Source organism: Mustela erminea, chromosome 8 (assembly GCF_009829155.1).
Source record: "Mustela erminea isolate mMusErm1 chromosome 8, mMusErm1.Pri, whole genome shotgun sequence".
Lineage (NCBI taxonomy): Eukaryota > Metazoa > Chordata > Mammalia > Carnivora > Mustelidae > Mustela > Mustela erminea.
In genome coordinates this window covers 95,052,389-95,071,054 of record NC_045621.1, presented here as the reverse complement: position 1 = coordinate 95,071,054, position 18,666 = coordinate 95,052,389, and the positions used below count along the sequence as shown (strand labels likewise).

Below are 18,666 nucleotides of genomic sequence, written 5' to 3'. Positions count from 1 at the left end.
TTCATCACTTACATATAACACCCATTGCTCATCACAACAAGTGCTCACCTTAATACCCATTATCCTCTTAACCCATACCCTTGCCCACTTCCTCTCCAGCAATCCTAAGTTTGTTCTCTATGGTTGAGTCTGTTCCGTGGTTTTCTTCTCTCCTTTTCTCCTTCTCCCCCATGTTCATCTTTTTCCTATATTAATTTGGAATGTGGAATTTATTAAATTCCACATATGAGTGAAATCATGTGGTATTTGCCTTTCTCTGACTGACTGTACTTAGCGAAATACACTCTAGCTCCATGTAAGTCATTGCAAATGTCAAGATTGCATTCCTTTTTATGGCTAATATTCCTGTGTGTGTGTGTTTATACCCTACAACTTCTTTTTTAAAAAATATTTATTTATTTGGCAGGCAGGTAGAGGGAAAGGGAGAAGCAGGCTCCCTGCTGAGCAAGGAGCCTGATATAGGACTTGATCCCAGAACCCTGGGAACTTGACCTAAGCCAAAGGCAGATGCTTAACTGACTGAGCCACCAGGTGCCCCTATACCACAACTTCTTTATCCATTCATCAGTCATTGGACATTTGGGCTCTGTCCATAATTTGCTTATTGTTGATAATGCTGCTATAAACACATAGGTGCATGTATCCCTTTGAATTGGGTAAATACCTAGTAGTATAGTTGTTAGATTATAGTGTAGTTCTGTTTTTAACTTTTTGAGGAACCTCCATACTGTTTTCCAGAGTGACTGTATCAGTTTGCATTCCTGCCAATAGTGTAAGTGAGTTCCTTTTTCTCTGTATCCTCACCAACATCTGTTCTTTTGTGTGGTGGTTTTTTTAGCTCTTTGGACAGGTATGAGGTTATATCTCATTGTAGTTTTGATTTGTATTTCCCTGATGATGAGTGATGTTGAGTATCTTTTCATGTATCTGTTAAGACAGTTGTATGCCTTCTTTGGGAAAATGTCTATTCATGTCCTCTGCCCATTTCTTTGGCTTTTTTTTTTTTAAATGTAGGAATTGGATGTCAGATTTTTTTTTTTTTAAGATTTTATTTATTTGAGAGAGAGAGCACAAGCAGGGGGAGAAGCAGAGGGAGAAGCAGGCTTCCCGCCAAGCAGCTCCAGATGTGGAGCTCTATCCCAGGACCCTGGGATCATGATTTGAGCCGAAGGCAGATGCATAACCAACTGAGCCACCCAGGCACCCCTCTTCTGTCCATTTCTTAAATTATTTATTTTGGGGCATTGAGTTTGAAAAGTTCTTTATAGATTATGAATACTAACCCTTTATCACATGTCATTTGCAATTTCTTCTCTAATTCTGAAGGTTGCCTTTTAGTTTTGTTGATGGTTTCCTTCACTGTGCATAATCTTTCACTTGATGAAGTTCCTTTTTGCTTTTTGTTTCATTTTTGCTTTTGTTTCCTGTCCCTCAGGAGACATATCTAGGAAAATGTTGCTACTGCTGATGTCGAAGAGGTTGCTGCCTATTTCCTCTTGGATTTTGATGGTTTCCTGTTTCACGTTAGGTCTTTTATCCATTTTGAATTTATCCTTATGTATGGTGTATAATGTGGTCAGTTTCATTTTTCTGTGTATTGCTGACCAGTTTTCCCAACACCTTTTGTGGTGGGAAGAGTCTGTCTTCTTTTCATTGGATATCCTTTCTTCCTTTGTCGAAGATGAGTTGACGGTATAGTTATTGAGTCCGTTTTGGGGTTTTCTGTTCTATTCCATTGATCTGTGTGTCTGGTGTTTTTTTTTGTTTTAAGATTTTATTTATTTGACAGAGGGAAAGACAGTGAGAGAGGGAACACAAGCAGGGGGAGTGGGAGAGGGAGAAGCAGGCTTCCCACTGAGCAGGGAACCTGATGGGGGCTTGATCCCAGGACACTGGGATCATGACCTGAGCCAAAGGTAGGTGCTTAACAACTGAGCCACCCACGCGCCCCCTTTGTGTCTATTTTTGTGCCAGTACCGTACTCTCTTGATTACTACTACTTTGTAATATAACTTGAAGTATGGAATTGTGATGCCACCAGCTTTGCTTTTCTTTTTCAAGATTGTTTTGGCTTTTTGGGGTCTGTTAGGATTTTTAGGATTCTTTGTTCTATGAAACAATGGACTGCTCTATGGAAAATGTTGGTGATATTTTGATAGTGATTGCATCAACTCTGTAGATTGCATTCGGTGGTAATAGACACTTTAACAATTATTTTTCTTCCGATCTCCATGGGCATGGAATGTTTTTCCATTTCTTTGTGTCCTCTGATTTCTGTCGTAAGTGTTAACTTGTTGAATTTCTGCTTAGATGATCTGTCCATTGATGTAAGTGAGGTATTAAAGTTCCCTCCTATATTATGGTATTATTATCAATGAGTTCCTTTATGTTTACTAATGGTTATATGTATTTGGGTATTCCAGCTTGGCATATGTACACTTGTTAGATCTTGTTGGATTGTCCCCTTTATTATTATATAGTCTTCATCTCTTGTTACAGTCTTTTATTTAAAATCTAGTTTGTCTGATATGACTACTCTGTCTTTCTTTATATGTTTGTTATCATGATAAATTGTTCTCTCTCCTCCCACTTTCAATTTACCAGTGTCATTAGGTCTATAATGAATCTCTTGTAGGCAATGTGTAGATGGATCTTTTTTTTTTTTTTTTTTAAAGACTTTATTTTATTTTATTTGACAGACAGAGATCACAAGCAGGCAGAGAGGCAGGCAGAGAGAGAGAGAGGAAGAAGCAGGCTCCCTGCTGAGCAGAGAGCCCGATGCGGGGCTCGATCCAGAACCCTGGGATCATGACCTGAGCTGAAGGCAGAGGCTTTAACCCACTGAGCCACCCAGGTGCCCCGGATCTTTTTTTTTTTTTTAATCCATTCTGATATCCTAAGTGTTTTGATTGGAGCATTTAGTCCATTTACATTCAGAGTAATTATTGATAGATGTGAATTTAGTGCCATTTTATTGCTTGTTGTTTCTAGAGATTTTCTGTTTCTAGTGTTTGTTGCTTTTGGTCTTTCCCACTCAAAGAGTTCCCTTTAATATTTCTTTCTGGGCTGGTTTAGTGATCAAAAACTCCTTTAATTTTTGTTTATTTTGGAAACTATCCTTTTTTTCTGTTCTGAATGACAGCCTTGCTTGGATAGAGTATTCTTGGTTGGGTATTTTTCCCATTCAGCACATTGAGTATATCATGCCAGACCCTTCTGGACTGCCAGAACTTCTTGGAACTGTCAGTACCAAGGTCAACTGTGGTCCAGAAACAAATGATCTTGTGATGTATCAGAAGGTCAGTAGTAGCCTAGTGCTATACCACAATGCCTGTGTCATTCACCTCTCTTGATCTAACCATGTAGGCTTTTTATCATCTCACATCACAAGAAGGATGATTACAATAAGATATTTTGAGAGAACACTCATAGAACTTTTATTACAGTATATTATTTCTTCAGTATATTATAATTACAGTATATTATAATTTCTTACCGTGCTTAGTGTATATCTTAAACTTCATCATATGTGTGTATAGGAAAAAGCAGTGTATTTAAGGTTGGGTACTATCTGTGGTTTCAGGCACCCACTGGAAGTCTTGGCACATGTCCCCCAATAAGAAATGGAGTACTGTACTTTATCTTGATATCAGGGAATTACTGACCTTATAATGTGAATTGGGAAGTATTTTGTTCTGTGTTCTGGCAGAGATGATGTAAAATTGGTGTTATCTTTTTTAAATGTTTGGTGAAATTTGCCACTAAAATTATCAGGGTCTGGAGTTTTCATTTCATTGAAGTAGTAATCTCTTCTAGGTGGGCGTTAAGTAGAAGTCCTAGTTCCAGTTCCTTGTGTGTACACCCGTGTCCCTGAGGAGCTATTCAAAATAATACAACCTCTGTACTGATTTGGGTTGATGCAATGTCCATGTGCAATGCTTGAATAAATCTAAAGGATATAGAAGAGAGCTGGTCTGTGGAGAGATTGGTGACATTGTTGAAAGGATAGGCAGCTTCCTATTCCTGGTGCTTTGTTAGCAAGGACACAGTGGATGATAATAACCTGAGTGATAAGCTTATAGAATCATAGTTTCCAGATCTCACTTTATTTATAATTACTGAGGCTGGGATAATTTTGGACATAGCCCATCTAGATACATGCCAGAGACCACCTCCCCTGGGCTGGGTATACTTTATCAATCTCAGAGTTACATAATTCACATTATCACTGCTGGGCTAAGGTACACAGTGTTTGCACACATAAACAGACTTTTCTTTTACAATTCTTAGTTTTTTAAGTCTATCAGAGCATGGTCAGTTTTGCACACATCTCTGAGTCACATTTATAAGCTTTTAGCGGCTAAAAGGCTTATCCTATTAAATCGCAATCCCTAGTTCTTAGCTATTAGGGCCTATAACCTAGAGTTGATAATCTCCCTGGGTTTCTTCAGAGTCACTTATGTACTCACTTCTGGCTTTCAGTTCCCTCTTTGTTTCTGTTACCCTTTTTATCTCCTTTTTTTCCTTTGAAATTCACCTATGTGTCTAAAAAAGTATTGTTACATTTTATAAAGTGTTTTGGTTTGTTTTGGTGGGGAGGTCTATGTCATGTCATTCAGCCATGTTGCTTCCCTTTTTAAAAAAATTTGATCTTAAAGATTAGGCCAGCAATCAGACTTTCAATACTTATTTGATAATTAACCGTATTAAAGGCATATGTGTTTTCTTTTATCCATCAAACATTATTTTTAAAGATTTCCTGGGAACGAGATACTGAGATACCAAGGATAAAATATGATCCCTGGTTCATTAAACTTTGGGATTAGTAGTGGGCTAGATAAGGGAACAGTGGCAGCAGTATTTATAAACGCTCTCATGGAAGACAGCACAGGGCTTGATACTCACAGGAGATATCTTTTTCTTTTTCTTTTTTTTAAGATTTTATGTATTTATTTGACAGATCACAAGTAGGCAGAGAGGCAGGCAGAGAGAAAGGGGGAAGCAGGCTCCCCGTTCAGCAGAGAACCTGATGTGGGGCTAGATCCAAGGACCCTGAGATCATGACCTGAGCCGAAGGCAGAGGCTTAACCACTGAGCCACCCAGGCGCCCCATGAAGTGTCTCTTTATAATATAGGTTAAGTCAGGAAATTGTTTTTGGAGGAGGTATTACCTCACTTGAATCCCTAGAGACAAGTGAGAATAAGCCAGGTGAATTTAGATAAAAAAATACTCAAGGCAGAACAAAAGCATTAGTGAAGATGTTAATGCTTAAATTAGAAATTTTAAACATGCAGGTAGTTTGTTTGTTAAGCCTGGAGTGTAGCAACAGAGGGTTGAGAATGACAAAAGATGAGAGGGTATCTGTGTATTTTGGGCCTAATATGAAGTGGGCATCTTAAGAAGATTTCATAATGTTCTTATTTTTTTTCCATAATGTTTTTAAAAGATTTTATTTATATGGCAGAGCAAGAGAGTGAGGGAGAGCACACAAACAGGGGGAGTGGGTGAGGGAGAAGCAGGCTCCATCCAGGATCCTGGGATCATGACCTGAGCTGAAGGCAGACACTTAACTGACTGAGCCACCCAGGTGCCTCCATAATGTTCTTGTACTTGTTTTTTAAATAGAATTTTGAGATTATAACTGTTGCAAACTAAAATTTCACAATTTTCAAGGTTATAAATGATCAGTCATGCTTCTTAGCACCTGAAGAATAACATACACAGAAGTGTTCATCTATAAACATTTCCTTTTTAAAAAAACCTGAAATTAATACTAAAACAATGACATTGAAAATTTGATAACTATTATGCAAAATATTCATTTACACCGTACATATACAATTAGTATGGGTTGACCCTGTTGAAATGAGATAAAATTAATGTATGATTAACTTATATTTTGGGGGCATCTAGGTGGCTCAGTTGGTTAAGTGATTGCCTTTGGCCCAGGTCATGGTCCTGGGATCTTGGGGTCAAGTCCCCCATTGGGCTTTCCTGCTCAGTGGGGAGATTGCTCCTCCTTCTTCCTCTAACCTTTCCCTCCCCACCACCCCCTTGCCCCTGCTCGTGTTCTTGATTGCTCCCTCTCTCTCTCAAATGAATAAATTTAAAAATCTTTAAAAAAAACCCAAAACATATTTAAAATCAAACTTTACAAAATAAAGTTTTGGCATTTATGGCAATACTCAGTTTTGATAGTTCAATCTATCTGCATCTATTTTGAAATCTTGTAATGTCACTTTTTATATTATACAACTGCAACTGCCAGTAAGCTCTAAGCCTGTTTAAGTTTTTTAAGGGTATTTTATAAAACGAATCTTTAAAAGATACGTGGGAATGATCAGTTTTTATGGTATAGGCAAGATAATTGATGTTAATGATGTGATTGTTGGCTACTTTTCTGATGGTAGATTCCTGAAACCATAAGTAGAGATTTATTCCCTTGATTGTTACTCCTTATAAAATAAGTAGTCCTGGAAATGATATAGACATTAACCTAGGAGACATTTATGCCCAAATATAAATTTGTGAGATCTTTACTGAGCCGAGGTTTTAATAAGAAGGAATCGTAGGCGGGATAATGAACCTCTCTACAACTGACATATGTCCACATCCTAAAACTTGTGAATTTAGGTTATATGGCCAGAAGGGATCAAGGGAACAGATGGAATTAGGGTTGTTAATTAGCTGTGTTTAAGATTGGAAGATTTATTTTGGAATATCTGGGTGGGCCCAGTGTAATTACAAGAGTTCTTTTTTTTGTTTTGTTTTAGAGAGAGAGAGTGTGTGTGCTGGGGGATTGGGGAGGATAGTGGCAGAGAGAGAGAGAGAGAATCTTAAGCAGGGTTCATGCTAAGTGTAGAGCCCAACACTGGGCTGTCACAACCCTGAGCTCAAGACCTGAGCCAGAATCTAGACTCTGACTCAAGAGTTGGACGCTTAACTGACTGAGCCACCCAGGCTTTCCATAAGAGTATTTTAATGTGGAGAAAAGGCAGAAGAGAGTCAGTGTCTGAGTGGTGTAATATGAGAACTTGACCTGCTATTGCTGGGTTTGAAGAAGGTAGCCAGGAACTAAGGAATGAGGGGAGCCTCTAGAAACAGGGAAAGGGAAGGCATGAATTCCAGCTTTTGAAACTTCCAAAAGGAGCACAACCTTGCTGACCTGTTGATTTTAGCATGCTGAGACTTTTGTTGCCCTTCTGACCTATAGAATTATAAGATAATAAGTTTTGTTTTAAGCCACCAATTTTGTGTTCATTTGTTATAGCAGCAGTTTGAAAACAACACAAAAAATGGGGCTGTAAGTGCTATATATGTGGGAGATTGGAAAAATACACTGAAAGTATAGCTGGATTTAACTCATGATGATTTTTGTGTCTGTGGTTTTGCCTTTGTCTAGCCTAGTCTTTGGACTTTCAGCTCAACCACACTTTAAGGGAATAGCAGCAACAATGTAAAGAAATGGCCCACAATCTTATAAATTGTATAGTTGAATAATTATGATGGCTTTTAAAAAATATGTATTTATTTTTATGATTTTAATGCATTTTTTTGGATGGCTTTAGAAAAAGATATGTGCAAAAGGACCTGATAGTTTTGAGAGAATGGTATTTTAGAGTAGCTCTAAAGGCCTGTAAGATGTTCTTACTCTTTCAAAAGCAGAAATGTTCAGAAGACTTCTAGTGATGGTGACATAACATAGTTGGCAGTTCCTTTTCTGCAAAAAGAAAAAAAAAGCATAAAACTGGAAAATATTGGCAAAACAACTATTTCAGGGTATTGAAAATTACCCAAAGGCAGACAACAAATTGAGAAGCATTTTTTTTTTTTTTTTTTTAAATCTCTGGTGTTTCTTATAAGATAGATGGATACTCTGGCCCTTTTTTTTTTTTTTTTTTTTTTTTTTTTTAAGATTTTATTTATTTATTTGACAGAGAGAGATCACAAGCAGGCAGAGAGGCAGGCAGAGAGACAGAGAAGGAAGCAGGCTCCCTGCTGAGCAGAGAGCCCGATGCGGGGCTCGATCCCAGGACCCTGGGATCATGACCCGAGCCGAAGGCAGCGGCTTAACCCACTGAGCCACCCAGGCGCCCCTACTCTGGCCCTTTTGCCTGTGACTTTTATACCACTGCCTGTCATTTCCCCAGTCTGTGTTGGTGAGAACTGTGGCTTTCCAGTCTAGACTGGTCATGAAAACCACTGTTTTGTTGGCAGATGAGCAGACTTGATCTGGGTAAAGGGCAAAAACCTGTAGCTCTGCCATCTAAGAGTAGTGGACTTGATTGAGCACGGATGAATGAGGAAAAGCTGTATCTGAACTAAGCTGAGATTGTAGTTCTAGTTCAAGACATTTGGTGGGTTAGTCAGAAATTTAATAGAGACATACTGTATGTATGAGAGCCATAGGAAAGTTGAATATACTTTCTACACTTCCCTGTATCATAGGGAAACTATGTATGTGCAGGAGAGATGTAAGAAAACCCAAACTTAAGAACTGGTTGCAACATTAAATGCACCTACACCTCTTCCCAGCAGATCAGTCAGCAGAAAATGAAAGTCTCTTAGTCTCTAGTGTTTGAGCATATTCTTTACCTCAGTTACTGTCTTACTGCAAAGCAGTATTGACAGTGGGTAGCCCCAGGGAGCCAGGCTAAGAAAAATAAAATAGTTGAATAGAGACACCAATAGTTGAATATCTTGGAAAAGACAGATTGTACAGTTTTAATCTTGACAAGTTACTAGATACAGGCAAAGAACCCTCAGAAAAGTTACATTTGGTTTTACTGTATTATTTTAATGTAGTTTTCAACAACAAATTACTAGGTATACAGGGTCACACAGGAAAAATGTGATCCATATGTAAGTGGGAAAAAAGTTAGCAGAAACTGGACTCTTGATGGGATTGAGCCGTAACTTCAAAGTGGTTATAAGTATGTTAAAAAAATTGAAGGAAATATATTCAGAGAATTAAAAATATGCTACCAATGAGTCAAATTGGAAATTTCAGTAAACTATAATGAAGAGCCAGATGGAAATCTTAGAGTTTAAAAGTATAACTGAAATAAATTTTCACCAGATAAGCTCAAAAGCAGATCTGAGAAGTCAGAAGAAAGAGTTGGATTTGAAAGATTAATAGTTTTCCAATCCAAAAAACAGAAAGAAGCAGAATAGATAAAAATGAACAGGATATCTGTGGGTCAATATCAGGTGTTCCAAAGCATACAGGTAATAATGGGTGTTCCAGATGAAGAGAGAGAAAGGGGAGGGGGAAAATACTCAAAGAAATAATGACTGAAAACTTCTTAGATTTGATGAAAAAATACTTATTTATGGACCCAGGACTCTCAGTGAATCCCAGGTGGGATAAACACAGCAAACCAAATCTAGACATATTATTGTCAACTTGCTGAAGCCCAAAGCTAAGAGAATCTTAAAAGCAGCAGGAGAAAAATGACTTGTCATATACAAAAGATAAATACTGTTTGCTGACAAAAACATTGGAGGCTAGAGGGCAATGCAGTGACATACTGAGTATTGAAAGAAAAAACTGTATTGAAAGAAAAAATTGCTAGCCAAGAATTCTATTTCCCACAAAACTGTCTTTCAAAATATAAAGATGAAATAACAACATTGTTTTATAAACAAAGGCAGAGAATTTATTGCCAGGAGACCTACCTTATAGTCAGTATTAGATAGTAACTTGGATATATAGGAAGGAATGAAGAGCATTGGAAAAACTCTAGTAAATACAAAAGGGATATTCTTTTAACTAACAAAGCTCTTGTAATTGTACTGTTGGGTTTATAACATGGGTAAGGGTAAGGTATATGGCAGTATCGCACAAAGGAAGAGGGGAGGAAATGGAGCTATACTGTGTAAAATTGCTAGGTTTTACCAGAATTAATCTGAATAGATTATAAGTTAAAGGTACAGATTGCAATATCCAAGGATGTCTGGGAGAATGAAATTGAAAAAAGAAATTCTCTCTCGAACACTTCCATTTTCTCAGGTATATTGTACATGTTAGAAATAATTATGTCCCAAGAAATCTTTTTATTTATCATTACTGTTTTTGGTGCTCCAGTATTTTATGCATATATTCTTTACACTATTTGAAGAAGCTCTGAATATATTTCTTTCTCTCTTTTTTTGTGGAGGAGGGACAGGAGGAAAGAGGGAGAGAATCTTAAGCAGGTGCCACACCCAGCACAGAACCTGACATGAGGCTCAGTCTTACAACCCTCATGACCTGAGCCCAAAGCAAGAGTTGGACACTTAACTGACTGAGCCACCCAGCTGTCCCTGAATATATTTATTTCTAAAATAAGAAACTCTACATGTAACAGATGTAAAATGGTAGCAGTCAGACTTGGTGGTGTGTTTTTATGATTTTCCTATGCAAAATAAATAACAGGCACAACAAATATTGGTTATTTGTTGTTACTTTCAGTCTTTATTGGAGCAAGAAAGGAAAATTGTATTTTAGAACAAAATAGATAAAAATGAATGATTGTCCTACCTTTCTCAGTTGGAGAATGTGATACGAAGGCACATTTATATTTACATTTAGTATTTAGCATGAACATGTGTAATCTGTTAGATAAAACAGTTCTATTTTTAAATCACCATAGTGGTGGGACGCCCAGGTGGCTCAGTTGGTTGGACGACTGCGGCTCAGGTCATGATCCCGGAGTTGCGGGATCGAGTCCCGCATCGGGCTCCCAGCTCCACGGGGAGTCTGCTTCTCCCTCTGACTTTCTCCTTGCTCATGCTCTCTCTCACTGTCTCTCTCTCAAATAAATAAATCTTAAAAAAAAAAAATTACCATAGTGGAATTTTTACTTGTGTTGGTATGTTTGAGTGCCTCATAAACTTAAATTATTAGAGTAGATATTGTAGGATACATAAAGATTTATTAATGAAACTTACCTAACTATTTCACTCCCTCTTCACTTTTCCCATTCTCTCCCCCCGATCCCTCCTTTTATACACCCATAAAAAAGGGGGCTTAAACATCTCATACTTACTAATTTTGGGTAGCCAAGCAGGAAATCATGAGAAATATGGGATATGTCCATCTGGCTATTTTATGAGTATGTGTTACATGTATATGTTTTTGTGCTTTTTTGAGTTGTGACATTTTTTCATAGATTCTGCAGTGCATATTCTGATATACATTTGTCTTAGCATTTCATGATTGCTTTTATGTCAGTAAACTTTTTTAATACCTTGTTATTTTTTTGAAAAATATTTTATTTATTTGACACAGAAAGAGAGATCACAAGTAGGCAGAGAGGCAAGCAGAGGTAGAGGGGAAAGCAGGCTCCCTGCTGAGCCAAGAGCCCCATGTGGGGCTTGATCCCAGGACCCTGGGATCATGATCTGAGCTGAAGGCAGAGGCTTAACCCACTGAGCCACCCAGGCACCCCATACCTTGTTATTTTTTTAATGACTGTCAAGTATCATGTAGTATTATGTAGTATGAGAGTGTTCTGTAATTACCCATTTTTTTTTCCCACTGAAGGATATTTAGGTTGTTTTTAGTTTTTACAGTTAAACTGTTATAATGAGCATAATTACGCATAAAGGTATACCTCATTTTTGTGCTTTGTTTTATTGTATTTTGTAGATTCTGCCTCTTTTACAAATTGAAAGTTTGTAGAAACCCTGGGTTGAGCAAGTCTATTTCTGCAAGTCTGTTTTTCTGGTATTCACTTCTGGTCTCTGTGTCATATTTTGATAGTTCCTGTAGTATTTCAAACTTCTTCATTATTCTCTGTTTTTGTAATCTGTGATTGCTGAAATCTCAGAAGATTGTTAGCATTTATTAGTAATAAAGTATTTTTTACTTAAGATATTTATACTTTTTTTAAAAAAGATTATTTATTTATTTATTTGTCAGAGAGAGAGAGCGTGCGTGCGCACAGGCAGACAGAGTGGCAGAGGGAGAAGCAGGCTCCCTGTGGAGCAAGGAGCCCGTTGTGGGACTCGATTCCAGGACGCTGGGATCGTGACCTGAGCCGAAGGCACCCGCTTAACCAACTGAGCCACCCAGGCATCCCGAGATATTTATACTTTTTTTGACATAATGCTGTTGGCATACTTAATAGACTACAGTATAGTATAGAAAAAATTTTTATATGCATTGTGAAACTGAAAAAGTCATTATACATGCTTGATTTTGATATTTGCTTTATTGTGGTAGTCTGGAACTGAACCCACAGTATCTTCAAGGTATGCCTGTATAGCTTTGTGCATTTGTATGAATGTTTTTGTAAAATAGATACAAAGAAATAAAATTAGTTCAAAGTTTGTGAACTTTACATTTTGATATAGCCTGTCTTTTTTTTCTCCAAATGTTTTAAAGGTTTATACCACCATCTGTGCCATGTCCCAAACTCTTGTCGATACTGGATCTTAACCAATATTTTATATTTTTTTGCCAATTAAGTTGGTAAACAGTGATTATCTCTTTTATTTTCCTAATCACCAATAAGTTGAACATCTTTGAATAGAATTCTAATCTATTGATACTTCTTATTCTTTAAAATATGTATCAGTTTTGCTCATTTTTTTGTTATGGTAAAACAACAAAATTTACTGTTTTAGCCATTTTTTAACTGTATACTGGTATTGAGTACATTAATATTTTTGTGCAGCCATCACGAGTATTCATCTCCAGAGCTTTTCAAGCATCCCATACTGAAACTCTGTACCCATTAAATGATAGCTCAACGCTTCCTCTGCCAGACCCTGTAACCACTGTTCTGTGTTTTGTCTGTAAGTTTGACTACTCTTTGTAACTCATGTAAGTGTAATCATATGGTTTTCAACCTTTTGTGACTGCCTTATTTCACTTAGCATCAAGTCTTCAAGGTTCATCTGTGTTGTAGCATGTTATCAGAAGTTCCTTCAATATTTCACTGTATACATATGTCACATTTTGTGTATCCATTAGTCTGTTGATAGACATTTGGATTGTTTTTTTGCCTTTTGGCTTTGTGGATAAGGTGCTGTGAGCAGGCATGTTCAAGTATCCCTTTGTGTCCCTGCTTTTAATTTTTCTGGGTCTATAACCAGAAGTGAAATTACTCTTCATTCTGTGTTTCAGTTTTTGAAGAATCACTGTATACAGTTTTTCCATAGTGGCTGTACTATTTTACATTTGTAGCATTCATGCTCAGTCGTTCTCATTTCCCCATATCCTTGCCAACATTTATGTGTTTTATTTTGCTTTACAGTAGCCATCCTAGTGGGTGTGAAGTCATATCTCATTGTGGGTTTTATTTACATTTTCCTAATTAGTGATGTTGACCACATCCTTTAATGTGCTTATTTTCCTGTTGTGTATGTTTTTTGGACTAGTGTCTATTCATGTTCTTTGTTCACTTTTTATTCTGGTTGCTTGTTTTTTTGTTATTGATTTTTCTCATCTTTTAAAGGCCTCCACTTAATGTTTGCTTAGTTGAAGTCATTCTCAAGCCTCAAGTAGGTCTAGTACAGATAGTAGATCAGTGATATATATTGATCCTTCAAAGATAATAATAGTATCTGGGGAAATACATTAGAATTCAGAGAAGAGAGCATATTTAACAGGAGCGATGGGGTAGTATTTGATGTAAATCTTCAAAGAAAGTATCAGATACTGATACAATGAGGGAAAACATTAGAGGAAACAAAGACATAGAGGACACAGTTAATTTTATTGCATATAAACAGAAAGTTCAGTTTGGCTTATTTGTTGTTATTGGGAGTATACACTGGCACAGTTTGTGTGTGTGTATAGAGGGAGAAGATGGTTTGGCAGCAGCTATAACAGATACAGATGTTCTTTTATCCAGCAACTTAAGGGAATTTATCCTATAGTTATATTTGTGGGAATAGATAGTAGTAGTATTGTTGGCAGTGGCAAAAACTGGAGAAAGAGTACTGATGAGTAGAGGATTACCCTATTATAATCTTATTTGAGGCTACGTTGAATACATGGATAGATAATTTCTGGAAGAATAACCAAGAACAGTTGACAGTGGTTTCACTCTAGTGTGGGTGATGGCATGGGAAAAAATGTTCACTTGTTTTGTTTTCTTTCTTCCAGGACATTAAAAAAAGAGCAAAGTATATTTTTAAAGACCTTTAGAGCTGAAAATTCATAGCTCTGGATTCTTTCCAGTATTTAATGCCATTTCTGTATAACTAATTTTTGATTTCAGGAGAGGAGAACGGAGGCAAGATGAGAAGATGAACTAAATTTTTGTCATCTAAACAATAAATAGATTATAGGTTGGACTGTGTTTATTTATCTTTATCACTGTTTGTGGGATTTCTTTTTTTTTTTCCCCCCAAGATTTTATTCAATTATTTGAGAGACAGAGATCACAAGTAGGCAGTGAGGCAGGCAGACAGAGAGAGGGGAGGAAGCAGGCTCCCTGCTAAGCAAAGAGCCCAATGTGGGGCTCGATCCCAGGACACTGGGATTATGACCTGCCCCCGAAGGCAGAGGCTTTAAATCACTGAGCCACCCAGGCGCCCCTGTTTGTGGGATTTCTTGAGAGCGTTTGTAAAAATAAGCCTTCACAACTCTACGTATCCAGCGTTAAATTAGGCAAATGGGTAATGCCTTTCATAATTTAATTTTTAAAATATTAGATAAAAATACATTTAGGAGTGACTGGAATAGGAATTTTTAATAGGCAAAATCACTAATACGACCTTTTATATTTTTGTAAAGCTTGGCCACAAATTTGTGGTATTTAAAGGACTTGATAACTAAATGAGAGGTTTTCATTTTTGTAAGATACTGTACCAGTATAAGCCATTCTCTTATTATTTTGTGACTCCCATCAGCTGTTATTGAGCAAAAGAATATAAGAATTTGTTGGCGCACCAGCGTGGCTCAGTCATTTAAGCATTGACTCTTGATTTTGGCTCAGGTCATGATCTCAGGGTTGGGAGATTGAACCCTGCTTCAGGCTCAGTGCTGGAGGTGGAGCCTGCTTAAAATTGTCTCCCCCTTTCTCTGCTGCTCCCCCACCCTCTTTCCCCTTCTGTTAAGAAACAAAACAAAACAAAACAAAACAATATAATAATAATCCCTTAATTGAGTAAACCGTGTTTTCACATTTAGTTAGCACAAATACATGATGGCTGATAATTATCTTCTCCCATTTGGGGAATCTTTCCATGTCAGTGGACTTAATGCTATCGGCTAATTAAAGCAAGATTTCAGTCTCGGAAACTTAACTTTAAGGCAGAACTGTTAATGCTTTTTCTTTTGTGATTTCAGCAAATTGCTTTTAATTTTTCAAGAATTGAGAGGAATTAGGTGACCAATGAAAGTCTTTTACTAAATGAAGGAAATTCATGTTATTTGTCAGTTCAGTTGCCATTGAAAAAAAAGAGAAACACCTGTATCTTAGACATGACTTGCTAAACTTCGGGGAGATTTTTTCTGGTTTTTCAAACAATGGTTTTGTATTCTGAAGTTTTCTGTTTAATGGCAGTAATTCTTTTTTTAAAGGTATGGACTACGGGAATTTGTGGTGATTGCCCCTGCTGCAAACCATGATGCAGTTCTCAGTGAATCTAAGTGCAATCTTCTTCTGAGTTCTGTGTCTATTGCTTTGGGAAACACTGGCTGGTAGGTGGACATTTTGAAAAACCTAGACAATGGATTAAAAACTTTAAAATTTTAATTTATGAAGGAAAATTGTTCCTAAGTTAGATTTTTAAAAAAGTAAATTATTATTGTTCCTACTTGTGCATTATTATATTAGAATATCATATAGAAGGGCAAACTCAAAAGCTTTAGTGAGTGCATTTCTAAAGGGAAATTTACTGAAATAACCAATGAATAATTGAAATGAAGAGTAAATTGTGCTCTTTTTATGTTTTGCTTTCAAATGTTTAGTTTATTTAAATTTTACAAAATCTAATTTTCACACTTAAAAATGGACCCTTGTCAGCCTCAAATGAGATTGCCCATATCAGATGACTCAAACTTTTTGCGGCTTTGTGTATGTCGGCAAATGACTTAGAGTATTGATTTTGGGCTTACAGATAAATTTTAGGAAGTAGGCTTATTTGCAGATATGCAAATCTGTGAATAATAAGGATTGGCTCTATCTTCAAATGATAAAGTAAAAAATACCACTAATGCTGGTTTGATTTGTATTGTTTCATATCTGTGGATCAAATTTTATTTTGCCTTTGAAAGGCTAATATGATACTGATGCTGGCAGGCTTGATCTGGACCCAGAGAGGGTCCCTTGGGGTTCCCTGGATGTGTGCAGGATAGAAATCAAATGTGAGCTAGCAGGAGATGAAAGCAGTGTTTATTAAAGGCATAGAGAGAGTGCAGGGAGAGTATCTGAGAGACTCAGAAAAGGAGGAAATCTCATCTTTGCTGGGGTCTGGGGTTTCTGTTGAGGATCGTGGTCTGGTGTATGTGCCCTCTTAGGCATTCAGGAACTGGCTAGAACAAATGTGAGGGTCCTCTGTTATTCCTTGGAGCCAGGGTGTCTTGGCATGAAGATGCCTAGTGCTAGTGGTCCAGAATGTGCATCTGATAGCTTTGTCTGGTCATTCTCACCTGGTCCTTTATTCTAGAGAAATCACTAACTCCCTGTCTCTTATAAGGACGACATAAACTACTGAGGCATGTGTAAAGTAGGGGTGCAGCTCCTAGAAGAATAGAAGCAGGAAAAGGAGAAAAAAGATTTTTATGGAGTCCTTCAGTTTCCCTATCTCAGTATGATCGTTTTTATTGAAGAAAATTTTCATTGTGCCGTTTTTTTACTTTCAGCTATTATAAAACAATTTTCTGAATATAAAGTGCCATTAGATGATCATTTCTTAAGCTTATTAGTGTAAGGAGAAAAGAAACTAACAGTGTCTCTTATAAATAGAAGTCTCATGAGTGATCCTTGCTTAGTGTTTTTAAATATTTGAGATTAAAATAATGGGGAAATCTTTAGTTTTAGGAATTACTCAGTGTTTAATGAACTTAAAGTCTATTCCTATTTAATTATGTCTTACAGCCAGGTGCCACTTTTTGTGCAAATTCATCACAAATGGCGAAGAATGTATGTCGGCGAATGTCAGGGTCATGGTGTCCGAACTGATTTTGAAATGGTTCATCTTCGGAAAGTGCCAAATCAGTACACTCATTTATCAGGTCTGCTGGATATCTTCAAATCAAAGATTGTGAGTTTGTTTTGATATTGTCAGTCTTCTCTGGGATCCAGATGAAAGTGGCAGTTTGGTAATTTTATTGAGTATGTAGAAACATTAATGTAGTTATGTGAAAGAAAGATGTAATTGACTATGTATGTTCAAAGAAACAGTATGCAGTTAGATTTTCAGTGTGCTAATGCTAAAGAACAACTAATTAAAATAATTTTGTTTAGTTTGTTAACATTTATTTACTATGTTACCTCTTTCTACTCTTCTCTATAGTAAAACAGTTGGCCCTTGAACAATACAGGGTTTGGTGCCTTAACATTGCATCTCCCCTGTCTAGTAAAAAATATACTTTTAACGTCTCACTCCCCCAAAACTTGATTATCATTAGCCTGCTGTTGACTGGAAGCTATACCAGTAACATAAACACTTGATTAACATATATTTTGTGTGTTATATATCATATTCTTTTTTTTTTTTTTAAAGATTTTATTTATTTATTTGACAGACGGAGATCACAAGTAGGCAGAGAAGCAGGCAGAGAGAGCAGGCAGAGAGAGGAGGAAGCAGGCTCCCTGCTGAGCAGAGAGCCCGATGCGGGGCTCGATCCCAGGACCCTGGGATCATGACCTGAGCCGAAGGCAGAGGCTTTAACCCACTGAGCCACCCAGGCGCCCCTATATCATATTCTTAAAGTAAGCTGGAGATAATAAGATGTTACTAAGAATATCGTAAGGAAGAGAAAACACATTTATAACACTGTACTGTAAAAAGCTCATCTGTGAGTGGACCTGCATAGTTCAGACCCATGTTCAGGGGTCAGCTATTGCCACCCTACCCAGATGAGTGTGCTTCAGATAGCTGCCTGTTCGGGATTTTGCCTTTGAGCTCCTTGACGCCTCAACACTTTTGGTTCTGAATTGTCTCCTTCCCCATGCCAAATCTTCATTTTGTTTGATTTTTAGAATTAACGTGGCTTATATTTTACGACTGAGAGCAATAAGGCTAAACGGAAGGTACTTAGAACATCCTTGGTGTTCCATAAAAACACTACCACAGAGATACGGAGGACTTACCTGTGTTACTCTGGAGGAAGAAAATTAGGGTTTAAATCAAGAAGCTGTTAGAGAGCAAAGCCAGATGAGGGTCTTCCATTTAGAGAAATATTCCTTATGGGCGTAAGTTGACACCCATCTCACTGAAGTGATCATACCAAACTGATGGCAGGTGTCTCCTGGTATGATACATTCAACAGAATATATTATCACCTGCATTCCATTCCTATCTGAAGTGTTTAACATAAGTCAACACGTGCAGGAACAGTCTCATATTTCCAAACTGAGCCATATTTTGCAAAGTAACTGGCTTAGACCCAAAAAGTCAGTATCATGCTTGGCAAAACAAAGATTGGTAGCTGTTTAAATTAAGGAAGACTGAAGTGAAATAACAGCTAAATGCAATGCAAAATCCTTGATTGGATCCCT

General features: G+C 37.2%; 1 protein-coding gene across 4 annotated transcripts in view; it reads left to right on the top strand.

Annotated features, from left to right (window-relative positions):
- Positions 1-18,666, top strand: part of RAB3GAP1 (RAB3 GTPase activating protein catalytic subunit 1) — a 113,828-nt gene that overhangs the window by 37,182 nt on the left and 57,980 nt on the right. For all 4 annotated transcript variants that reach the window (XM_032354077.1, XM_032354076.1, XM_032354078.1 and 1 more), the window contains 2 exons: positions 15,522-15,641; positions 17,041-17,206. In XM_032354077.1, the coding sequence (XP_032209968.1) occupies positions 15,522-15,641; positions 17,041-17,206 (286 nt within the window). The remainder of the gene's footprint in view (positions 1-15,521; positions 15,642-17,040; positions 17,207-18,666) is intronic.